This window comes from Hirundo rustica, chromosome 1 (assembly GCF_015227805.2).
Source record: "Hirundo rustica isolate bHirRus1 chromosome 1, bHirRus1.pri.v3, whole genome shotgun sequence".
NCBI classification, from domain to species: Eukaryota; Metazoa; Chordata; class Aves; order Passeriformes; family Hirundinidae; genus Hirundo; species Hirundo rustica.
In genome coordinates this window covers 42,978,490-43,000,164 of record NC_053450.1, presented here as the reverse complement: position 1 = coordinate 43,000,164, position 21,675 = coordinate 42,978,490, and the positions used below count along the sequence as shown (strand labels likewise).

Below are 21,675 nucleotides of genomic sequence, written 5' to 3'. Positions count from 1 at the left end.
ATCAAAGAATAAAAACTACACCTCCTTTCTCAATAAATAAGAGAGGGGTTTGAGTTTTCTTTCCTTGTTTTGAACAGGAAGCGTATATTCATAGTATTCAGAGAACAATTACCAAAATGTCAAAAATATTTTTGTCTCTCTTTTTTTTTCCTAGTTGGGGAATGGCGGTCAACGTGTACTCTACCTCTATAACCCAGGAGACTATGAGCAGACATGACATCATTGCATGGGTTAATGATATATTAGCTTTAAACTACACAAAAGTTGAACAACTCTGTTCAGGTAAGAAAGCACAGTATGCTCTACAAATGTTTATTTTAAAACCACTTTAAAAGTCTGATTTGTTGAAAATAGATAACTTTTAACTTTGACATAAACCAGTTACTCGGGGAAAAGAGACTGATGTATGTGCACAGGAAGCATTTTTACGTTTGTGTTAATCATGGGAAGATAAGGTGCCTTGGGAAAGCATAACAAAGGCAGAGGTGAATGGGACAAATGTAGCAGGAGATACATAGAAGTAATAAAAAGCTTGGCTAAGCAAGCAAAGAATACAGTGATAAGTTTCATTGTTTTAAAACCACTAGGGTGGTATCTTTTTAAAGGGAGAGTGGACATAACTGAGAAAGAGACAAATAGAGAACCGGGACCCCAGATGAACAAAATTATCCAGCTCCTTTTCCTTCCTGATGAGGTTTCTCAAATCCCTGCTGATGTTTGCAGGAAAGAAGCACAAGTGTAAGTGAAGAAAAAACATGGATTTGAGGAAATGAGCCTTTAGCTGCTGTGAAGGCTTTAGAACTTTGTCAAAATCTGCCTGTTTCTCTTTAAATCTGAGTTATTGTTATAAGTGTGTTTGGTAATGAGCGTGAAAAAAGGGTAATAGTTTGAATATTTCAGACATTTTGGTTAATCAGTTGCAACTAGAAGATAGGTGTTAAACGATAGGGTCTGTAACTAGATGGTGGCTAGCTAGAAATGACAGTGAAAAAGGCTGATGTTTCACTGTGAATATGCATACCCTTAGGGAATTACTTCTTTCTGATTTCCAATTGTGATTTTTAAATTTGAAGATGTTTAGTGGAGGAGGAGTTTGTGGTGGAGGAGATGTAACTTAGATTGCCACTTCCAGGCAACTAACATGCTGAGAATATTTTATGAAGATACTATCTTATCTTATGATAACAACTCTCAAAGCACATGGAAGAGGAACCACATGACCAGATATCAGCTATTTCTTGGTCCAGACAAAATGAATAAATGGGGTCTTATATTCATATATTTATTTGATTTTACCTACCATTCTGGGTAAATTTTCTGTCTCAGAGACGTTCCCTGAAACATACAAGTAATCCTTTGAGGCTGATAGTCTCCTATTCTTCAAAATTTAAAAAAAAAACAATTTTCAGCTGCAGAAGCAGAGTTCCATACACTTGCAGCCTTGCACAACGATCATAAAAATGAGGTTGAAATAGTGCAGGGTAAAGTCAATGTAAGCAACTGATATAAACTGAACAACTAAAGACATAAGCCATGGGAAATACATTTTTTAACTGTTACTAAAATTGAAATTGAAGTGTTATCTCTAGCTGTTGTTATATTTACATGTCAGGAAGTATTTTATTTCAGTATATATAAAGAGACTTCACACAGGGAGTAGCTATAGATAGATAGATGCAGATAGATACATGCGTGCACACACTGAAGGAGATAGAAGCATAGAAGAAAATGAACGTTTGCATCCGAAAATACCCAAAGTTTGCTATTGTTTGAAACAGGAAGCATAGTAGACAAGTTATTGACTTGTTCCTGTGTAGCTATTTAAATGCTCATAAATAGTTGAAAGGAAGCTTTTGATGTGAGTTCTCAATCAAGTTAAATGTGTGTAGGCTTACACAAAAAAACCCACGCAACCAAAAAAAACCAACTAAGACATAAAAAACTTTACCAGAACCCTTTCTGAAAACAGGGGAGAAGTGATCTAAGAAAATATTAACCAAGCAGAATAAAATGAGTTAAAGTTATGTAAGAAGATCAGATAGAGAGACTTCAGCTGGGTGGGGCAAGGAGGTCAAAAGCATGGGAACTGTCACAAATCCACTGTCCCATTTCATTGCACAGCTTCTTATGCAATGTCTTCTGTGAACTGCAGTGACGATTTTGGGACACGCCTCAAGGGGAGAACTGAAAAAGGGTCGTCTCATTACAGCTCTTACTCCATTCTGTATAAAATTAAATCTTTTCTTCCATTAGAATTTCCTGGATTGTATTGATTGTTATTGTTAGCTGATGCTTCCACATGCTTGTCTTTAGGGGTGAGAGCCGTTGATCTGAGCTTCCCCATTTGGTTTGGTAGCTGAACTTGATGCTTCTGCATTCCTGTTTTTACATTCATGTGCTTTACAATCCAGAAGGGGCTTTAGTAGTTCCTTATCTAAAGAAGCATTCCAGCACAGTACTTCCTGTGTTCGGGAGGACTTTACTCTTGGAACTGGTGAACCTAAACACTGATAGATTATTGCAGACACTAGAGCACAGTAATCTTACTCTTAATAGACCCTTCCCATTTGAGACTGTATGGTCCATTTCTCATGTGCAAGGCATCCGTGTGTAGGGATTGAAGACAGATGGACAAGCAGGTTTGGGAACCTTTCTGCCTTTAATACAGTTTACTGTGTAAACTCAAAGCAATTTATTTAATGTACATATATTTTATTTAGCCTATTTCTAGTGTAGCTTTCAAGAAAGAAACTAAGGGATCCATGGTACAAGTGATGAGCCAACTGCAGGCAGAGTCCAGCAAGCAAGCATGGTATGGCCTGCAGTTTGAGAATGGCCAATCTAACACATTCATTCTGGCATTCTTTGGCTGACATCCCTTGAACCATTGGCAGCTTTCATGCAGATTAATGCTCGTTTCCATAAAATATGAGTATTTCTCCAGGACTTCAAAGGGAAGGAATATGTGGGAAACTCTTTACTGCGATGAAGCATTTCACAGCATTAACAGGGATCTGCAGAGCTGCTGTAACTGAATTTTTATAACCTACTGTAAAATTGTATGGATATTTTCTTCTTTTTTAGAAAAAAGCATTAAGATTAGTCATGCTGTTTTATGACTATTCAGTTCTTGTTCATTTCTGTTAATAAGGAGCAATCAAAATGCCAGAAAAAGCTAAATGCAGGGCCAAAAACAGTGGGAAAGTGGGGAGGATTTTATATCTGAATTGAAAGCTCAAAGGAGTTACTTTTAGGAGGTAGGAGCAACCTAGATATGGCATATGCTTGTGTTCAGCGCCTGGCTGTGAGACCACACCGGTGCCCACATTTTGCAGACAGCCTAGCAATAAGTTTTGGCTTTTGGAGCTTAAGCAAGAAGGAATAATGGGACATTCTGCCTTTACTAAAGGCTTTATTCAGAACATATCTGAAGCTTAATGTGACTGTAGTTACAATGACAGAAAAAGCAATCAGACCTCCTTTTCCTCATTGCTGTGGAGTGGCTTTGATAATACACATACTGTAGCAATACCAGCCTGTTTCTCAGTTTCCACTTAGAGCAACAGAGCTGCTAGGATGAAGAGCAGCAAAGGAAGAGGATGGCTTAGTCATAAAGTATTTGTATTCTTTGGGAGTCTTAGATGTGTTTTGTGTCTCTGCTAAGTAGGCCGAGCAGAGTGCAGTGTCCCCTGAGCTTTATGAATGCCTGCTGTGGTAGTGATGTGCCAAGAAAGCCAGGTTGTGGATGGGTGCAGCCCTGGAGAGTCTTAACTCAGTCTGCAGCTCCTCTGGTAATTTAGTTTTGACAACTGAACAGGGCAAATCTCTCCAAGCATCTAAATACAATTCTTTTTGCTTTAGATATATGTCATATTGTCAGTTTTTGGACTCTGGGTTTGATTTCCTGCAAAGTTGTTTTACCTGAACATGAAATTTATAAACCATGCTTTTAATAGAAGGCATTGTGCCTTACCTTTAGATTGGCATTCTCTTTAGAGAGAGCATTTAATTTGATACATCAGTGAAATATAACAGAGAACAGTTGAGAGGATGTAATGTCATAGGACCCCATGTGCAAAACCCATAGGTTTGGGGAACAGAAGTTTCATATGAAATACAACATCAGTTTCTTCGGAGTCATGCTGTCTTTTAAAGGAGTACACAGTGACTTCTTAGAAGGAATTCTGACTAAGCAGCTTATAACTGAATTTTCTTTACTAAGGCTGTTTCTCATCTCTAAGGAATACCAAGTGTATGTGTTGCAGGGCTTTTCATGACTGTTAGAGTGTTACACAAGAGCATATTCAAAATAAGAACCATGCAGGAGACTATAGAAGGCTTGCATGTGAATTAGAAAGAAACAACACAATGTCTACAAGATATATAATGTCAAGGAAATGGTAAATGGATAGAAAGGAAAATGTGGCCTGGAGCAAGGTATAATATTTGACTTCTGTGATCTTGTGAGATTAAGGAGATACAGACTCACCCGACACTCTTCATTTGAAAATTCTCGGTAGAGTTATAAACTTGCAAGTTGTCTGGCCCCCACTGCATACAGACCTTCTGTCTTTGAGGATTTGTATGCAAGGATCAAGGTTTGAATGCAGGGTTGTTTTTTTTCCTTGCTTTTAATAAATGGCTGTATTATAAAGAAAGCATGTGGTTTGGCATTTTCAAATTTTAGACTGTGATGCTTTCTCTGCAGATGCCCTGGGTGTTGCCAGAGGGAATTTCTCATGTGGTGACTCCTGTACATATCTTACTTGGTGCTCCTGCTGTGGAAATACGTAGTCCCTTCGTATATACATTTTGTTGGCACTCTGCCGCCCTGGTGTCGGAGGAGAGCAGGCAGTGTGACAGTAGGGGAGATGTCATTCTTTGTTTGACTTTGTGTCGCTTCTCTGGCTCAGGGTTTGGAGGAAAACTTCACAGAAAACGTCACTGCAAGGGCTGTGTTGTCCCTTGCGACTGGTGCTGTGCAAGGGAGGAGGATGCTTCCCGGCTTGTGCAGGGTGTCCGTGGTGTTCTGCTTCCAGGGACTGAGTGCTGCACACCTGCCCCTTGCCTGTTTGCAAGGCAGCCGTCATGTCTCCAGCCCCCTCAGCCTCAGGACCCTGGGCAGCAGCAGGGAGTGGTGTGCCGAGCACGCTGCCTCTGGAGCTATGCTCCAAAGGAGCTGGCTCCTCTCCTCTCCATCCCACCAGAGGAGGCTTGAGGGGGCTGGAGGAGAAGGGTATTGGCCAGACAGAGAAATGGTGAGCAGGGCTGGTTTTTTTTTGAAAGTCAGTTGTGTAAATATACACACAAACACAGTTTATTCTGGGGGTTAGCTGTGTAGGATTTGTGTTTTCATGTCTCAGAAAGTGTATTTTGCTCAATGCCTATATTAACCTCTAACTTCCTACATGCTTATTACTAAAATCTGTGCTATAGGACCCTATTGGAGCATTTGGTGCCAACATTCCTCTACAACCCAGTGCGCCTGAGAAGCCAAAGCGTTCCCACGTTGGTGGTTTTGGTTTTTTCCCAGTTGGCAGCCTTGGGGTTGGGTCTCTAGCCCAGCTTGGGAACATGATTAAAACATGGCTTGATCCCATTTGCAGTCTGTAACCGAGGCATGTTTCAAGGAACTGGCATGTTGTCCTGAGGTCATACAACACAGAGCATACTCGGTGTCAATGACTCTCTAATGCCTTCCATGTGATATTTAGGATTAGGGGGATGCAATGAATGTTGATGATTGGATTTAAATTGTTTCCAAAACTTTCTGAGGAAGCTTGCAAAGCAGTATCATGAGATTCCCAGCCAATTTTTTTTTTTTTTTTTAATGTCACTCATTAAGAATTCAGGAGGACTAGAACTTGAACAAGGTTTTTATTTTTTAAAAATAATTATTTAATTACTCACAGCACTCACTTGCAGTCAGTTGCTTGATTTCCCTCTGGTTTAAAGAGCTTGTTAGATTTTGTGTGGTACTTTTTTTAGGCATGATGAGTTACACAGCTATTTTAGGTTAAAAGGGAACTGTGTTTTGTGAAATTGTTCTGATCTTCCTGTTTAAAAATTGATGAATTCCAAAATAAATTATTGCCCAAAATTTAAGTATTAAAAACCCTGTTGTGTATAATTGATGAGCAGCTTAACGATTTACATGTTTAAGAAAAAGGGAATACAAGTTAACACAGAGGACACCTCTCTCCCATAGCCATTATTCAAAATGATAAGTGGATATTCTGCCCTACCTGTGTGGATCAGGGCATTTGGAAGCAGATATTATTTAGGTGCACGTGATATCAGAGGCTATTGGTAAGGCTGGTAGGAGGTACATAGTTCATTTAGGCTGTTCCCTGTGGTGGCAGCACTGCTTTTTCGAGCTCCCATCTGTATGCAGGCACTCACCCTGCCCTCTTTGAGGCAGCTGTGCTCATGCAACTGTGAGCAGGAGTGCAGGGCTGCACTATAATCTGCATCACTTTTAGGGCTTTTTAAGTGCCCTTCCAGGACTGCTGCTGGGAACAGTGAAGTTTGGCCAGAGTGGCTTCCCTGGTGCACAGCCCCGTAAAAGCTTGCTTCTCTACAGCTAAGTAGGTGGTAAATTGATGTGTTCTTGAACATTCACTGGGAAATGGGCTGAAACTTCTTAAATCATGGTAAAGGTGCTGGAGAGGGGTGGGGAGAGGAGAGTGTGTTGACTGGAGAAATAAGATTATGTTGACCTACATACTAGGTCATATACGTGCTGCTGGAAATGCAAGCAGGGATTTGAAGACTGTGGTCTCTCCAGTGGAGCACTCAAGTTAAAGGGTTCTCTTTCTTAAGGATGTGGCTGTATGTAACACAACATGATGCTTGCAGACATGGAATCATAGAATGATTTATGTTGGAAAAAACTGTGAAGATCGTGGAGTCCAGCTGCCAAGTCCACCACTAAACCGTGTCACTAAGAGCCACATCTACATCATTTTTAAATACCTCCAAGGGATGCCCTTCCCTGGGCAGCCTGTTCCAATGCTGACAACCCTCTCTGGGAAGAAATTTTTTCAAAAACCCAATCTAAACCTCCCCTGCTACAACTTGAGGCTGTTTCCTTTTGTTCTATTGCCTGTTGCTTGGGAGAAGAGGCTGACCTCCACCTGGCTACAGCCTACTTTCAGGTAGTTGTAGACAGTGAGAAGGTTCCCCCACGAGCGTAATTTTCTCCAGGCTAAATAACCCCAGCAGGTCCAGCAGCTGCTCCTAGTAAGAGTTGTGCTCCAGACCCTTCACCATCTTCATTGCCCAGTTAAAAAAAAAAAAAAAAAAAAAAAACACCACACCAAACAAAACAAAAAACCCACAAACTTTGAATGGCATAACAGAACATCCGTAACTCAAATCTAAATGAAGTATCTATACTCTGATATCCGACTTGAAAACCTACTGCTGTGTGCTTACCTAAACATCACTGCTGAGGAAGCAATTCTAGAAAGCCTAGGGTAAAAGACTAGCCCTAATTGCTGCTGTACTGTAAACAATGATTGCTGGCATTTGTGGGTTTTTGTCTCCCTTTCTTATGAGAACTATTAAGTCACACGTGCTCCTTGCAAGTCACTGCTTTTTTCTTCATTGTTGCTGTTGTCCCAGCAACAGAAATATGGGGTGTGTGCAGCTTTCCATCCGTGTAAGCAACCATAGTGAACTGAATTAGTGATGACTAATTCATACACAAATCATCCTGTATTTTCCAAATGCATGATCAGGTGGTTGCAGTTTTGGAGGGAATGAATAATTTGAAGGAGTTTGTATCTAACATGACTGGATCTGTGTTTTTGTATTTTCTAATATTTCATTAAAGCAAGCAAACTAATTTTGTTAACAGAAAAAAGGCACTGTCAGCCTTTTTCCCAAATGGAATTTTTCAAAACCTGAGTGCATGAAAATCAAACTGAGGCCTGATTGAAAGGTTTAAACTCGATTTCTATGCAGTTTTAGAATAAAGCTAATATTGAACATACATACCAAATTTCTAGCATAGCACTTAGCTCTGTTTGCTGTGGTTTGGGTATCAGAATTAAAGGAGATCAGCCCCACCCCTGCCCCAGCAAGGTCCTGTCTTTTCACAGGCCCTTTGTTTTCCATGTTGGCTGGTGTGGTTTTATATGGTTTTCTGGGATCTTGCTCCCACACACTGCAGGGATTCAGGGAGGAGCAGTGAGGGACAGTCTTTTGACATTAGATGTGAAGCACTGACATAATTTATGTAGGGCACACACAAATTGGCAGTACTTGCTTATATTTATAGTGTTTCTACTAAATATTTTATTAGCATAATAAGTTCTAACTATAGTATATTAAAAGCAGTTAGCTTGAAAATAAAGTTTTCCTTTTAATTTATAAATATTTAAACATCAGTGCTAAAGAAAACTGAGCATTTAATCTTGGTTTCAGGTCTCTAATCTCAAATCCAGAAAGTTTACTGAGTGGCAAAAACTGGTTGCAAACAGGATTCTCTTGTCTTCATTGTTACCTCCTTTAATTTCCTTTTGATTTAAATAGTCAGGAGCAGAAGTATTTTTGATAATCAAGAAAATACTTCATTGCATTTGTGGATTCATCAGCCTCCAGATGGTGAAGGAGAGGAGAAAAACCAAAAATCTCTAATAATGAGGTCAGTATGGACAGTCTGGGGAAAGAAACGCAGAAGCAGGGAGGAAGCCATACGGGACAAAAGCTAAACTTAATTCATCATTGCTTACTTCAAGGGACTAGTGAAAGATTGTCTACAACTCTGAAAATGCTGTAAGATACTCAATTTTTATAAATTTGTTAGTAATTTTCAGCTTTACCACTGCATGTGGCAAAATTCTTGCCTTTTAATAGCTTTAAATAACCATCTTTTCAATTCTGGGTTTGTTCTCTTGTGTCTGAATTCTGCCCCAGCATCCCTTCCCCTCCTCTGGCAGCTGCTTGCCCAGCCTGGTGGATGCAATGCCCTCCCTCCCCTTGCTGCCTGCTCTGCCCCAAGCCTGGGAAGCCCAGGAAACACCTGCAAAGCCCTGATGCTGCTGGGCTCGTTCTGCTCACTAATGGAGCTAAAAATAGCAAGCGCTGCGGGTGATTTCAGCACAGTTTGCAGGCTCATTTCAGAGTCTGGCCCGTGAATATCTTCTGTAACTAATGGCTGCATCAATATTCTAGATCAAAACACAAAAGGATTTTTAGCCAGTGATTCTAAATTGCTTGTTAGCTAATAAAGGATTAGGGGTTTTTAACATTGATCCCTCTTCGGCAGTGCCACCAGCTGTACTTTTCATCTTTCATTTGAGTAGATGTCAAATTATTTCTTTTTGTGTGTGCGTATGCATGTTTATGCATATAAAAGTTTTTCAGTCAGAGAGGTGGATTTATTGTGAGAGCTACTCTGGTAGTGTGTTTTCAGCTTTGCTAGACACATTTGGTAAGATTTGGGTTTGGGGAGGAGGGGTGGTTTGGTTGGTTTTTTGGGGGTGTGGGGGGGATTGTTGAGGTTTTTTAAATTTTTTTTTTCCAGAAAATGTAGGGAAGTTTTTTAACACTGAATAAAATCCAGTAGCATAAAAATTCTTTTGCTTGTGTAAATTATGCAAGAGGTATGTCACAAGCCATAAGGTCATTATCTCTAATGTTGTTCGCTTTGTATTCCATTAAAAAGATTCCTTTCTCCTGCACCTGTGTTGAAACATCAAGTTGTGTAGTACACTGGATAGGCCTAAAGTGCTGTTCCATATGCACAGGACCACATGGATGTGCTGTGGCTGTAAGATAAAGGCATTGCAGTCTCACATCACTTAAGCAGGGCTCCCCTTGCTGCTGCCTCTGGGAAATCTCAGCCGTGGCCAGTGTCAGCAGTAGTGTCCCCATTCCATTGTGCTGGTGTTTCCCATTTAAATGTAGTCTGACAGCTACAAGCTTTAGAGGGTAAAATTTTGAATTATAAATAAACACCTATATAATATTAAATGCATTCATAACTTCAATGTCCAAAATCAGGTAGTCCCAGTTGACTGTAATGATATTTTTACTTTCTCGCGTTGGTGTTGTAGGCAGGTCTCTGGCTTTTTTGAGTAGGGAGGAATTTCCTCTCTTTGTAGTTCAGTGTTTAGTTCAATCCGTGTTTGTTTGTTGCCTCTGTACTTCAGGAAGGAGTATTTTAATGAGCTGTATTTGCCAGTGCAATGAAATCCTCCTGTTGGGGAGACGGCGCAGCAGCCGCTCCAGTGTTGTGTCAGAGAACAGGTCTGTGCTGCCATGTGGATGCAGTCCAGTGTTTCCTGCCCTCGAGTGTTGTGCAGACCCAGGACCACCTCCTGGCTGGCAAAGGCACAGAAACAACTGCCAGCAGAGAAAACACAAGGAAATACCCTAACTAGAGAGAGACTATCTAAAGGCATGCAGAAGGAATTTGCATTACCAGCAGAAGGAGAAAAATCTCCTGTGAACACTTTGGGCTTCTAGTTTTCTAAAAGGATCTAGATGAAAGGTTGTGCAGTGCATTTTTAGGGCCTCCAGGCAATTACTTAGATGTCAGAGTAAAGCTTATAATTGGGGTATGGGGAGGATGAAAGGACAGTGTTAGGAACAAATTCAATTTATAACATTAAATGATTGCATAATAAGCCTTTTGCATTAAATGAAACAGTAAGTGTACTCAAGCTATGCATTATCTGTATATCTATGCTTTTAATAGTAATGTATTTTTTCCATTGCCATGTATTTACAAGTCCTCTTGCTAAGGATGAGTTTTGAATAGATAATTTTGTTTATAAAGTTTTCTGTAAGAAGATGCAAATTTGTCATCTGATGCTTGTAACTTGCTAAAAGGCACCTTTCTCTTTAGGGAATATTTTACTTTGATTCCTATCAAGACCATTGCGAACAGCTAAGCACAAGGTGTTCTTGGAAAATGAGTTTTTTTAATAACCATTTTCCCCACAAAGCTAGGCAACGTGAACAGATTCTTTTTTTAAATGGCAGTGGTTTTCAGCACTAAAGCTGGATCATGGTAAGTCCCTTAGCAAAATTTATGTTGGTATTTCAGAGAACATTTTTGGACTCTTCTCTTAAACTCTTCTTCTGTTTGGGAAGCGATGATCTCGGTAACCCTTTGTGTGATGGCTGACTGGATACAGAGAATGAGAACCATCTCATGCATAAAGTTGGTCCTGTCAAAACATATGCATACCCACATAGAAAAATGACTTTAAGTTCAGGTTATTGTTGACTCTCCTGTAAAACTGGGCAAGCCAGGTGTCTGCTTTGGTGCTTTGGTTTCTCTGTGAACACTCAGAAATATTTGTGATAAAAAATCGTTGTTGATAGTGAGCTGAACTGTTGAGGTGAGATCTGGGCACTTATTTGTCAAAACTGATGTGCACTAAAAGCACAACAGTCTTTTTTGTGGAAGTGAAATTGAACTTGTCAGGGGTAATGGGGCAATCACTTCCCTGCCTGATGCTCAAGCACAGGGGATGCACCTTTACAGCCCTCTGTGGACGTCTCTGAGTCTTTGCCGAGTATGAAATATTTTGTAGAAAATTCTTCTTCTGAAGAAGAAAGAAAATTGCTTTTCCTCCTCTGATTTCTTCAAACATTTTCATCTTGATTTCTAAACACTTGAGTGCATCAACAGTAAAGGCTTTGCAAATGACATTGGCATGATGCTGTAAGAGGAAGCTCCTGGCATATAAGAAATGTCTCTATTAGCTACCCTCAGGGTGCTGGTTAGAAACCTTTCCATAGACTTCCTTCTTTGTTCTGCATTAGTTATACAAGCACACCCCTACTGTCTGTGTAAGTTCAGAGAGCTCTCAAAGCTGAACTTAGGAACCTGACTGTTTTGAGTGAGAACTAAAGCTGTTAGCCCAGCTTTGAAAGCTATGGGTGGACTATGCTAAAGTCTTATTTAAATGCTTTTCTCAGGAAATGAAAATCAGTAAGAATATTCATTGCAGAGGGGTGGGAACTGACTAGTGCGTTTTAACAAGCTGGAGCCTCGCAATTAATTTTTTAAAAATCCTTGTTAGATATAATCTTAAATAATTGCATTGGATTTGATTGGCACTTGGGTACAAGGTCCAGAAGAAAGATGGTCCTGGCTTGTTTGAATTCAAGGGACTGTGGGGATTGAGGAAGCTTATTAAGAGATTTTCATTTTCACTGTTATCTTCTCATTGTATGGACAGTCCCGCTGTGTTTAGGGACTCCAAGAACATCCATTTCACTTTGCATTAGTCGAGGTGATTCCTCAGATGCTGCACAGCAGTGCATCATGCATCCAGACTGAGTGGAAAAGAACCTCTAGAACATATGACTGCTCAGTGTACATTAGATATGCAGGCCTTGGGTGCATAGTGTTAGGCTGAATTACAGCAGTGACTTATTCAGCACTGTTGCTTTCTGCTCATGCTTTCTGCTAATGACATTAAACACCATTTGGTCTTAGCTGGGTGCATCTGGATTAACGTCTATGCATTCTCTTGTTATAGGAGCAGCTTACTGCCAGTTCATGGACATGTTGTTCCCAGGGTGCATTAGCTTGAAGAAAGTAAAGTTTCAAGCAAAGCTGGAGCATGAGTACATTCACAACTTCAAACTTCTGCAGGCGTCATTTAAAAGAATGAATGTGGATAAGGTAGGCATTCTGCGTTTGTATTTCGATCACTGCATGTTTCAAAAGTTACATAAAATGTGTAAAATTAATAAATAGGGGAAACAAACTTCAAAATGCTTGAAAATGCACTTTTTCAATTTTTGGATGGAGAACTAGAATTGCAACTAGTGTATGAAAATGTTCTTGACCTTTCATCATCTGAAAAAGGCATTTGGGCATAAAGGAAGAAGCTTGGCATTTGGCTCCATGTAGGTACAAATAGAAAACTGAGTCCACATATCTGCCGAGGAGTTGTGCCATCTAACTCATTCTATCTTAATATCAGAGACCCTTTGATACAGCACCACATGTTAGAAATTCCTTCTCATCAGTGAATCTTAATTTTTTGATAAGTAAAATTATTGGTGACCTGAATTTTCAACAAAACAACTTGAAAATATGCTCTTCTTGTAAGTATTGTGTTATTTGTCAAAAGCAGGTTGGAGGAATTTAAAATATTCAAAAGCTGGAATAATTTACCCAGTGATTTCATAGGTTGGGAAGCACATGTGATCTTGTAAAGTTAAGAATGGAAGCTGCTGAGAAAATGCTTGTTCAGCCTTAAGGTATTTGTTTTATACTTGAATGTGAGAGTTTGACAGACTCACCAATATAAATTACTGTGTTGATAAAAATGAATAATGGAAGTTTTGTTGTCATGATTATAGTTTTACACTGATGCGCTACCTGTTTACCGTTCTAAGGTTATGCCCTGGCTTTTAGTGTTGCCTTATTCTGAAATTTAAACAGTCATAACAGAGAGTCCCTTAAGACTTCTAGGAAGCACTGGAAAACCCTCATTGTTTCATGAAATGTTATAGATACTTCTATTTACAATGTAATTAGTTAGTGAAACATTGGGAAGACTAATATAGTAAACATTGTCAATTTTCCTTTACAGAGCAGATTTTTCATGCCTTTTTAATGTAGAGTTAAGGTACAAATGTAGAGTTTACATTACACTCTATGTACACTCTAAGGTACATAGAGTGTACCTTAGCTCTGCATTACATTTCATGTAGAGTTAAGGTACAAGCTCAAAAGACATGCAAAATGCAATGTCAATTCTTGCAGAAGCATCATAGATGTATAAAATTCTGTACAGCTGGCTTAATCCTTAAGAAGAAATGAAAACCCCTTTCCAGCTGAAAACTCGTAACATTCAAGAGGCATTCAGGTCCACTTAACTTGGCTGTTTAATCAGTGGCATGAATTAAGCAAAGCAGGGCAGCTCTTCTGCAGTTGTAGTCCCTGTCTGTCCAGTGTCTGGAAGCCTTGAGTACTGTAATATTGGCTGAAGTCACATTTTGTGTGTTTCATGTCTGTGAAAAATTTCAAAGACATTGATATGGAGACATCCTCGTAGCCTTTTCTTTGTTCTACTAGAACTTTATGAGGCATTCAAGTCAACTTCTGCATGTCCACAAACTGCTCTATGTATAGCTCTATGTGGAACAGAAAAAATTACAAGGTTAAAACTTCAGAGTTGGTTCATATGATGACCATGTGCTACCAAAATGTAGGTTGGTTTGAACTTTAGCACGTCTTGGAAAAGCTGCTCGGTTTTGTAGTTCAAACAGTAGGACAGAGAGCCAGAAACATCTGTCTGGAGTTTCTGAAGAAATGTTTGTTTGTAGTACGTCAGACCATACCCCGTCCATTAAAACCAGAAATCCCTAGTTGGCTGAACACAGTGTTACTCCCAGGACAGGGTCATTCATCATGGGATGTACCCATGGGATGTAAGGGAGCACCTCTGTGGAACAGTAGCTGTAAAGGCTTTTATGCACCTGCTCTATCGCTGCTTCAAAGGCTGGGTCTCACTGGGTTTTGTTTCCATTTTTTAAGAGCACTTGCAAATTGACCCTTTCTTTCAGGAACAAAACAGTGGCAGATGTTTATTTGTTGATGCAGTTAGTAAATTTTTTCAAGTAAGTGTGTATGTGTAATTTTTATATTTAAAAATGTCAGTGACGTAATATTGAATATTTCTATCTATCTTTTAGGTAATTCCTGTGGAAAAACTGGTCAAAGGGCGCTTCCAAGACAACTTAGATTTCATTCAATGGTTTAAAAAGTTCTTTGATGCTAACTATGATGGGAAGGAGTATGATCCTGTGGAAGCTCGACAAGGCCAAGATGCTCTTCCTCCACCAGATCCTGGTGAACAGATCTTTAACCTGCCCAAAAAGTCTCACCATGCAAACTCTCCAACTGCAGGTATTTTGCACCTTAAAGAATTCCATTTCTGTCTCTGAAGACAATTATAAACTGTGGTCCCTTCTACTTAAATACTAGTTTAAAATTATTTCCTTGGGTGCTCACGCCATTCTTTTTACCTTATCATAGCTTTAGCATCTTGAGACAGCAGAAAGTTAACATATTGTGTGCTTGGCCCAGCCCTACTAAGCATAGGGTCTCCTCCACTGACCCCTCTCCATGTAAATGACATGGCCTCTGGTAATGTCTGGTGGTGGAGACAAAGGCTTTTAACCATCTTGTTGCTGAATGTGATATGTGCAAGTGTATTCAAGAACATTAAATGGAGTGTGTTCCTCTTTCACACCTCCACCTTTATAGGAAAACGCTTGCACAGGCTGATTTATTTTTTAATTTTTATGGTGAGTTTCCCAATCTTAAGGGCTGACCAGAAGAACAAAAATTAAGTTACTTTTGGTTTTATGTGTGCTTATTCTTTGGGTATACTAGTCTTCCTAACTGAAAAACATGTAGTTTTTGCTCTTTTACAAAGATACCTGTCTTCTAATATTTTATTTTGTACTTGTATTGGGTTTTGCTAGGATAGAGATAACGCTTCAGAGGAGATTGGTGCTAAATTTTGAATTTAAAACTAAAGCAGTGTTGATGAGGCATGGATGTTTTAATTACTGCTAATCAGTGCTTACACAGAGTCCAGGCTTTTTCAGTTTCTCATGTTGCCTTGCCAACAAGCAGGCTGGGTGTGCCCAAGAAATTTGGAGGGGACACAGCCAGGACAGCTGACCCCAGTAGATTGAGCAGATAATCCATACCACATGGCATCGTGCTTAGCCAGAAAAGCTGGGGTAGTAAGGAGAAGGGTAGGGAGGGATGTTCAGAGTTACAGCATTTGTCTTGCCAAATCATCATTATGGGTGATCTGGCTTTCCTGGAGATGGGTTAATTCCTGCCTGTCCATGGGAAGTGGTGAATGAATTGTTTGCATGCCTTTTGTTTTACCTATTAAACTGTCTTTATCTCAACCCATGAATTTTCTCACTTTCCCCTTCTGAATGTGGGTATGACTAGTCACTAAGCAGATGGCATTTTTGTTAACTGAGAATTGAGTGAACAGGAGAGCAGCTAACATTTAAGAAAAAAAATAGTCACTAAAAAAGTGTTACTGGATGTAGGTTTGTGCACATGGAAATACACATGCACACAGCGCTAATTCCTTTATTGGTTTGTCCTGGGTTTATGCTAACCCATTCCTCAAATAAGGATTAATATTTAGTTGATTTTAAATCTGTCCTCTCATGGGTTCGGATGTGCACCAGTATTCACAAAAGAAAGCAGGGGCAGGTGTGAAGCATGAAGCACCCTCATTTTTAGGCCGCCTTGTGCTCTGGAATCCTACCCAGATTTCAGCGTTCTGCTCTGATCACTTCTGACGTCAAAGTGGGGCATACTTGGCCAGCTGCCTTCAGCTCATTAGTGCTTCCAGGAAATGGGGCTCCTAATAGTAGGCCAGTGCTGCTCTGGGCTTCTAAAGCTTGTTTACATCTTTGTTTTGCACTGTCTTGTGGCTTAACTTCTGAATTTCAGGGTCTGGCATGCTCCAATTTCCCGTGAGATGTCTTGCACTCCCTTTGGAAACAGAAAACCCACGTGCTAATGTCAAGATGCTGTCCAATTCTGAAATTGGAAAAGACACTTTTATTAAACACAGACTTTACTGTGCTCGTTAATTCTTCTTACAGATGGTCTGTTCTTCCCAAAGTCACAAATATGTCATCTGAATTAAAGCTGTGGAGGTGACAATCCTACAGAAATTGAATAGCTACTGGAGTGGAACCAGCCAGCTGATATGGAGAATAATGCAGTAATGTCATGTTGTGTTGCTGGTTGTATGAAGAGCACGTCCTGTGCCTTCGCAGCCTTTGTATGGGATTGTGCAATTGAGATAGTGTGATTTGGGAAGATCATGTAGCTGTGAGAGTTAGCTTTTTCATGGGAAACTTTCTTCCTTATTAACTTAAATGTTGTCCAGAAGTATAGCAGTCAGGACACTAATTTCTGAGCTGAGGATGGTGGGGTATGGACATTACTTGATGCTGGGTGGAGTGAGAGTTCCAGCTTTTCTTGCTGCTTGCATTTCAGGGCAGAACTAATTCAGTTAGGTATCAGTCATTCCATGGGTTTACTGAACTCTGGGCTAGCACATTGTCGTGGCACTGATGTTTGGTGCCTTTGTGCCTCGCTCAGCCCATCCCAGAATCTGCACGTTGGAAGGAATGGCAGCCTTCACTGATGCTCTGGGAGGAGTTCTGTATGTATCTGCAAACTTGTGTGTGCCTCATCTCCTGCTGTTTGGGAGTAAATTGGGATGATGCAGGAGCAAGTTCTGGGTAGCTGTGGGAAATCACCATGAAAGATGTGCTTCTGTCCCTCTGCCTTCCACTCTTAGCTGGAAGTGAAGGAGTACTCGTTACCGCTGCTATAGGAACCAAAATATAAAACCCAGGATATTCTTGGCCTTCTGGGCTGCAAGTGCACATTGTTGGGTCATGCTGAGCTTCTCATCAACCAACACCCCAAGTCCTTCTCAGGGCTGCTCTCAATCCATTCTCCACCTAGCCTGTAGTTGATGGGGTTGCCCTGACACGTGCAGGACCTTGCACTTGGCCATGTTGAACCTCATGAGTTTTGCACAGACTGTGCAACTCTCAGGCCTCTCAAGGTCCCTCTGGATGGCTCTCCTTCCCTCCAGCACGTGACCACACCACACAGCTCGGTGCCATTATTCATCTGTGTGATCTGTGCCACGTTAACAATGAAGTTTTGAAGTTTTAATGCTGCCTAGTCAGTTCTTGAACAAAACAAAAGCAAGCTCTAGTGGGAAAAAATAAAGAACCCAGAAGATCTTTCAGCTACGTACATGCATCTCTTGTTTGGTGTCAGGAGCAAGCAGATATATGGGTACACGTTCATATTTGGGGGTTTGGCAGGCTTTAAAATATGCCCATTCTAAATATGTATTTCTAAAGGAATAATTTATTTTAGCTGCTAGCAGTTTCATATGCATTTCAGGTGATTCCTTTTGCTCCATGGAGTAACTCTTCCAGTGCCCTTTGACAGAGTTTTGGGCTTGAGTGATTTAGGAGATATTTGCTGGCTCTTCATAACTGCTTTATAACACTCTTCTAACAAAGTATTTTCAGAGGTAGACTAAGATATATGTCCTTGAGGTAACAAGTGGTCAGATCCTTAGAGGCTGCTCTGAGAACTTATCCAGAAAAATACTGGTATGAATTAAAATTATCTTTGATATTTTAATCAGACTCTGAACCTTGATGGGATGCTTGGTATTGGGTAACTGCTTCCTGTACCTGTAAATGGATATTAACCTGTATCTCTATAAATGCAGAGCATGGTCTTTATTTTGTTTGAAAAATAAACACTTTTAAAACAACGAAAACTCAAGAAGTCTAAAAATGCGCTGGGTTTTGTGTTAATTGGCGGACAGGCCAGCAGCCATAGCCCTTCCCATTCCAAAGGTGATCCTACTGGGGAGTCAGCGCAGGTCAAGGATAATGCAGCTTGGAAATGGAAGCATAAATAGGTCCCTACAGCTAATCTGCTGTGCCACCCTCGCGCTGCCTTGTCCCTTCCTTCAGAGACAGAGCCGATTTGTGGCCGGGCTGACGGTGGTGCCGTGCGTGGGTGGGTTTGGTAACGTGCCACAGTCGGCTTCTAGAAGCAGTAGGAGCAGCAAGGTTTCCCCAGGTGAATGCAGCTCCCTGGTGGGGAAATGAGGCTCTTTTCCTCCTTCAAGGAGCGGCACAGACCACCGCTGTAGGTTCTCCGGCAGCAGCACCACAGCTGCTTTTAGACCTAATGCCATCTGCCAGCCCTGAGCCGACTTTCGATCTCCTACGGCCTCCGCTCTTCTCTAATGTAAACAGCCTACAGATGCAGAGTCAAAATTGTGGTACAGGATTAAAATATTAGGGCACTGTTGTTTGTGCCAGTCCTAATGTTCCCTGCGGGAAAGAGCGGAAAAGGCTTCGTCTGATCAAAATTGAAAATAGTGATCAGGCTGTCAGGATTTTAGCTTAGTGTCTTATGTAAGTATTCCTGTATGTCAGAGCAAATCTCCGTGGAGCACTCTCTAATGTATGGGTGTGGGGTGTCAAAAATACACGCGTATAAGACAGCTTAACCAAATTAATTATTTACATGTAAGCTAAAAATGTGAGCGGTTCTTAGATCTGAAGCTGTTAGATTTTTTTTTTTAGTTTGAAATATTCAGTGAGAGCAGGATGACTAAAGCAGAGCTGGAAAATACTGGAGGATCACATGAGGGCTAAAAATACTCATGCTATGACAGGGAAAATAACCAGGGCAGAATGAACTGTTTGTGCATGAATGCATTATATATAATGTGCCATCGAAAAGCCAATTGCACGAGGGAAATACTGATTTTCTGTAAGGAAATGGTATATCCTCCTGTGACAGATGTGCTGTAAATTAATTTTGAGGGATAAAAATAATCAGTGAGACCTGTCTTTATTTTAGCAGCTAGTGATACAATTAGGATTCCTGGGAGACTAGAGAACTCCTAATGCTTTTTTTGTTTGTTTTCCACCAAGACCTGCTACCATTTTCCCCAGTGGCAGGCAGTAGGTGTTGGCAATGGCAATCTCTGCTCGCAGTGGTGCAGTGCTCCAGGACAACGTGGCAGAGCTAGAGATGGAAAGAGCTGCAGGGTGACAAACTGAGAGTGTTTTCATCCCTAGTTCATACAAGGCCAAGGAATTGTACTAACCCAGGGGAACAGCATGTGCAGTGACAGTGCCGGCCTGGGAGGTAAAGTGGCTCTGCTGTAATACATACACATCTACCCTGCCAGCATGTGGAGAATTTAATTTTTAAACCCACTGAGCTCCAGAATTTAGACCAGGAGGCAACCTGCTTGCAGTGCAGGAGCCAGGGCCTTTTTTCAAGAGAGATGATTGCGTTTGGAAAGGCAGTGGTGGAAATGGCTATCTTAATTTTCATTGTACCATGGGTGTGGTTTGAGAGTCCGCGTTGCACAAATGTTTGCACATTCTTTCGTTTTCCAATGTGCATTTCTTTGCAGATTTTTTTTTCAGGTTTCCCTTTTGAGACTGGTTTTTCCTTATAGCTAAGCAGACAGTGAGATTTTAGAAAACACAGGTTTTTAAGAGCACTGAAAATTTTAAATTGTGTTCTTCTGTTAAGCCTGTGGAATGATTTCATCCATTGAAGATAAATGTTTGCATACTTAAAGATGTTTCTAGAGCAAATAAAGGTTTCAGTTGAGAAGAAGTAATAGTTGTTGATTATTTTGAATAATAAATAAATAAATATTGGTTATTTTAAATCTAGAGTTAAGTCTTCATTTATGATGGGGGAAAGGCTTTGGTTAGTTCCCTTCTATTAAATCTTGCCTTAAAGACAAACCGAAGCAGTCATGCCATCAGTAAAACTTTTTCATTTGACAAGTGGCCTCCATTGGACAGTCTTACTTGGATAGCTCTCTTGAAATTGTGAAAGTTTCAAGTCCTCGTACACACTTCTGTTTGCCAGCTGTCTGGCAGAGAGGATGAATGCAGGCTGTACTGGACCAGCAGCAGTGAAGATTGGTTTGGGGAGCTGAGAGGATAGAAGGGTCCTGCAGCCGGGGGAAGGTAATACCACAAAATAATTAGGACAGCTGCACCACAGTGGGTTGGTATTCAGAAAGTCAGATTTTGTCTGAGGTAATTTAATTCCCATTGAGTATCATTCGTCATCACTTATTTCATGAAATGAAATTGCCTATTTTCTTGTATCCTGGTGTAGCTACAATACTAAGAGTGTGTGAATATCAATTAATCTACTGTTCTTGCTCTCTTGGTTTAAGTGGGTGGAGAGTTTTTCTTTAGCTCGTGAAGAAATTACTGTGGCCTCTTGTTGGGTTTGGGTTTTCTCCTGTGGCATGAGTCAGGAATATTCTTTTTATGAAATCCTTTAATTTGACTAAAATAGACTGTGAGTGATTCCCAAATTCCACTGAAGCAGTGGTTGTGTGGGCTCAGCCAAGTCCTGTGCTTGCTCATTGCTCTCCACAGTCTCTTCATGCACATCCACACTGTATTCATGCACGTGTTTTCTTGAAATTCTGCATAAATATTTAACAGCATACTAATTACTCATATAGCTTCAAGGAAGATTTCTCTAAATGTTAAGTAGATCTCTTGTCTACAAGACTGTGCCTGTGATGCAAAGAGAACTGGAATTTGCAGCCTAGCTTTTTTGTACCCAAACCTGCACAGTACCAACATCCACTGTTTTATGTTGCAGAAGTTTGCATCTGTTTGTAGAACTTAGGTATTTAGCAAAAAGAATAGTGAAGCTGAAACTGCGTGGGATACATTTAATTATGGTGGATAGACTAGTAATTTTTTCTGGAGTACCACAGATGGAAACCTCTAGTGCATTTCAAAGCTGGCTCAACTTAATTCAGTACAAGAACAGAATAATTTGTCTTTCAATTGCAAATTTACTTTTCTTGTCTCTGCTAGTGTTATGTGGGCAGGTACAAAAAGTTATCCAGGTGCTAACTGAAACGGCTGCAATACTGTTTACAAAGAAATTCTAATTGGAACTTTGCATTGACCTAAAATCAGAGCATGCTGTCACAGAAGTTCTCACAGAACAGTGGAGGTGGGAAGACACATCTGAGATCATCCAGTCAAACTGCTCTGCTGAAAGCAGGGTCACCTTGAGCTGGTTGCCCA

The 21,675-nt window shown here is 40.5% G+C and overlaps 1 protein-coding gene across 3 annotated transcripts in view; it reads left to right on the top strand.

The window, feature by feature from the left end:
- Positions 1 to 21,675, top strand: part of MAPRE2 (microtubule associated protein RP/EB family member 2) — a 98,602-nt gene that overhangs the window by 61,034 nt on the left and 15,893 nt on the right. For 2 of the 3 annotated variants that reach the window (XM_040087864.2, XM_040087854.2), the window contains 3 exons: positions 155 to 282; positions 12,507 to 12,652; positions 14,677 to 14,890. In XM_040087864.2, the coding sequence (XP_039943798.1) occupies positions 162 to 282; positions 12,507 to 12,652; positions 14,677 to 14,890 (481 nt within the window). In that variant the 5' untranslated portion in view covers positions 155 to 161. The remainder of the gene's footprint in view (positions 1 to 154; positions 283 to 12,506; positions 12,653 to 14,676; positions 14,891 to 21,675) is intronic. The other variant, XM_040087874.2, reaches the window with a different exon arrangement.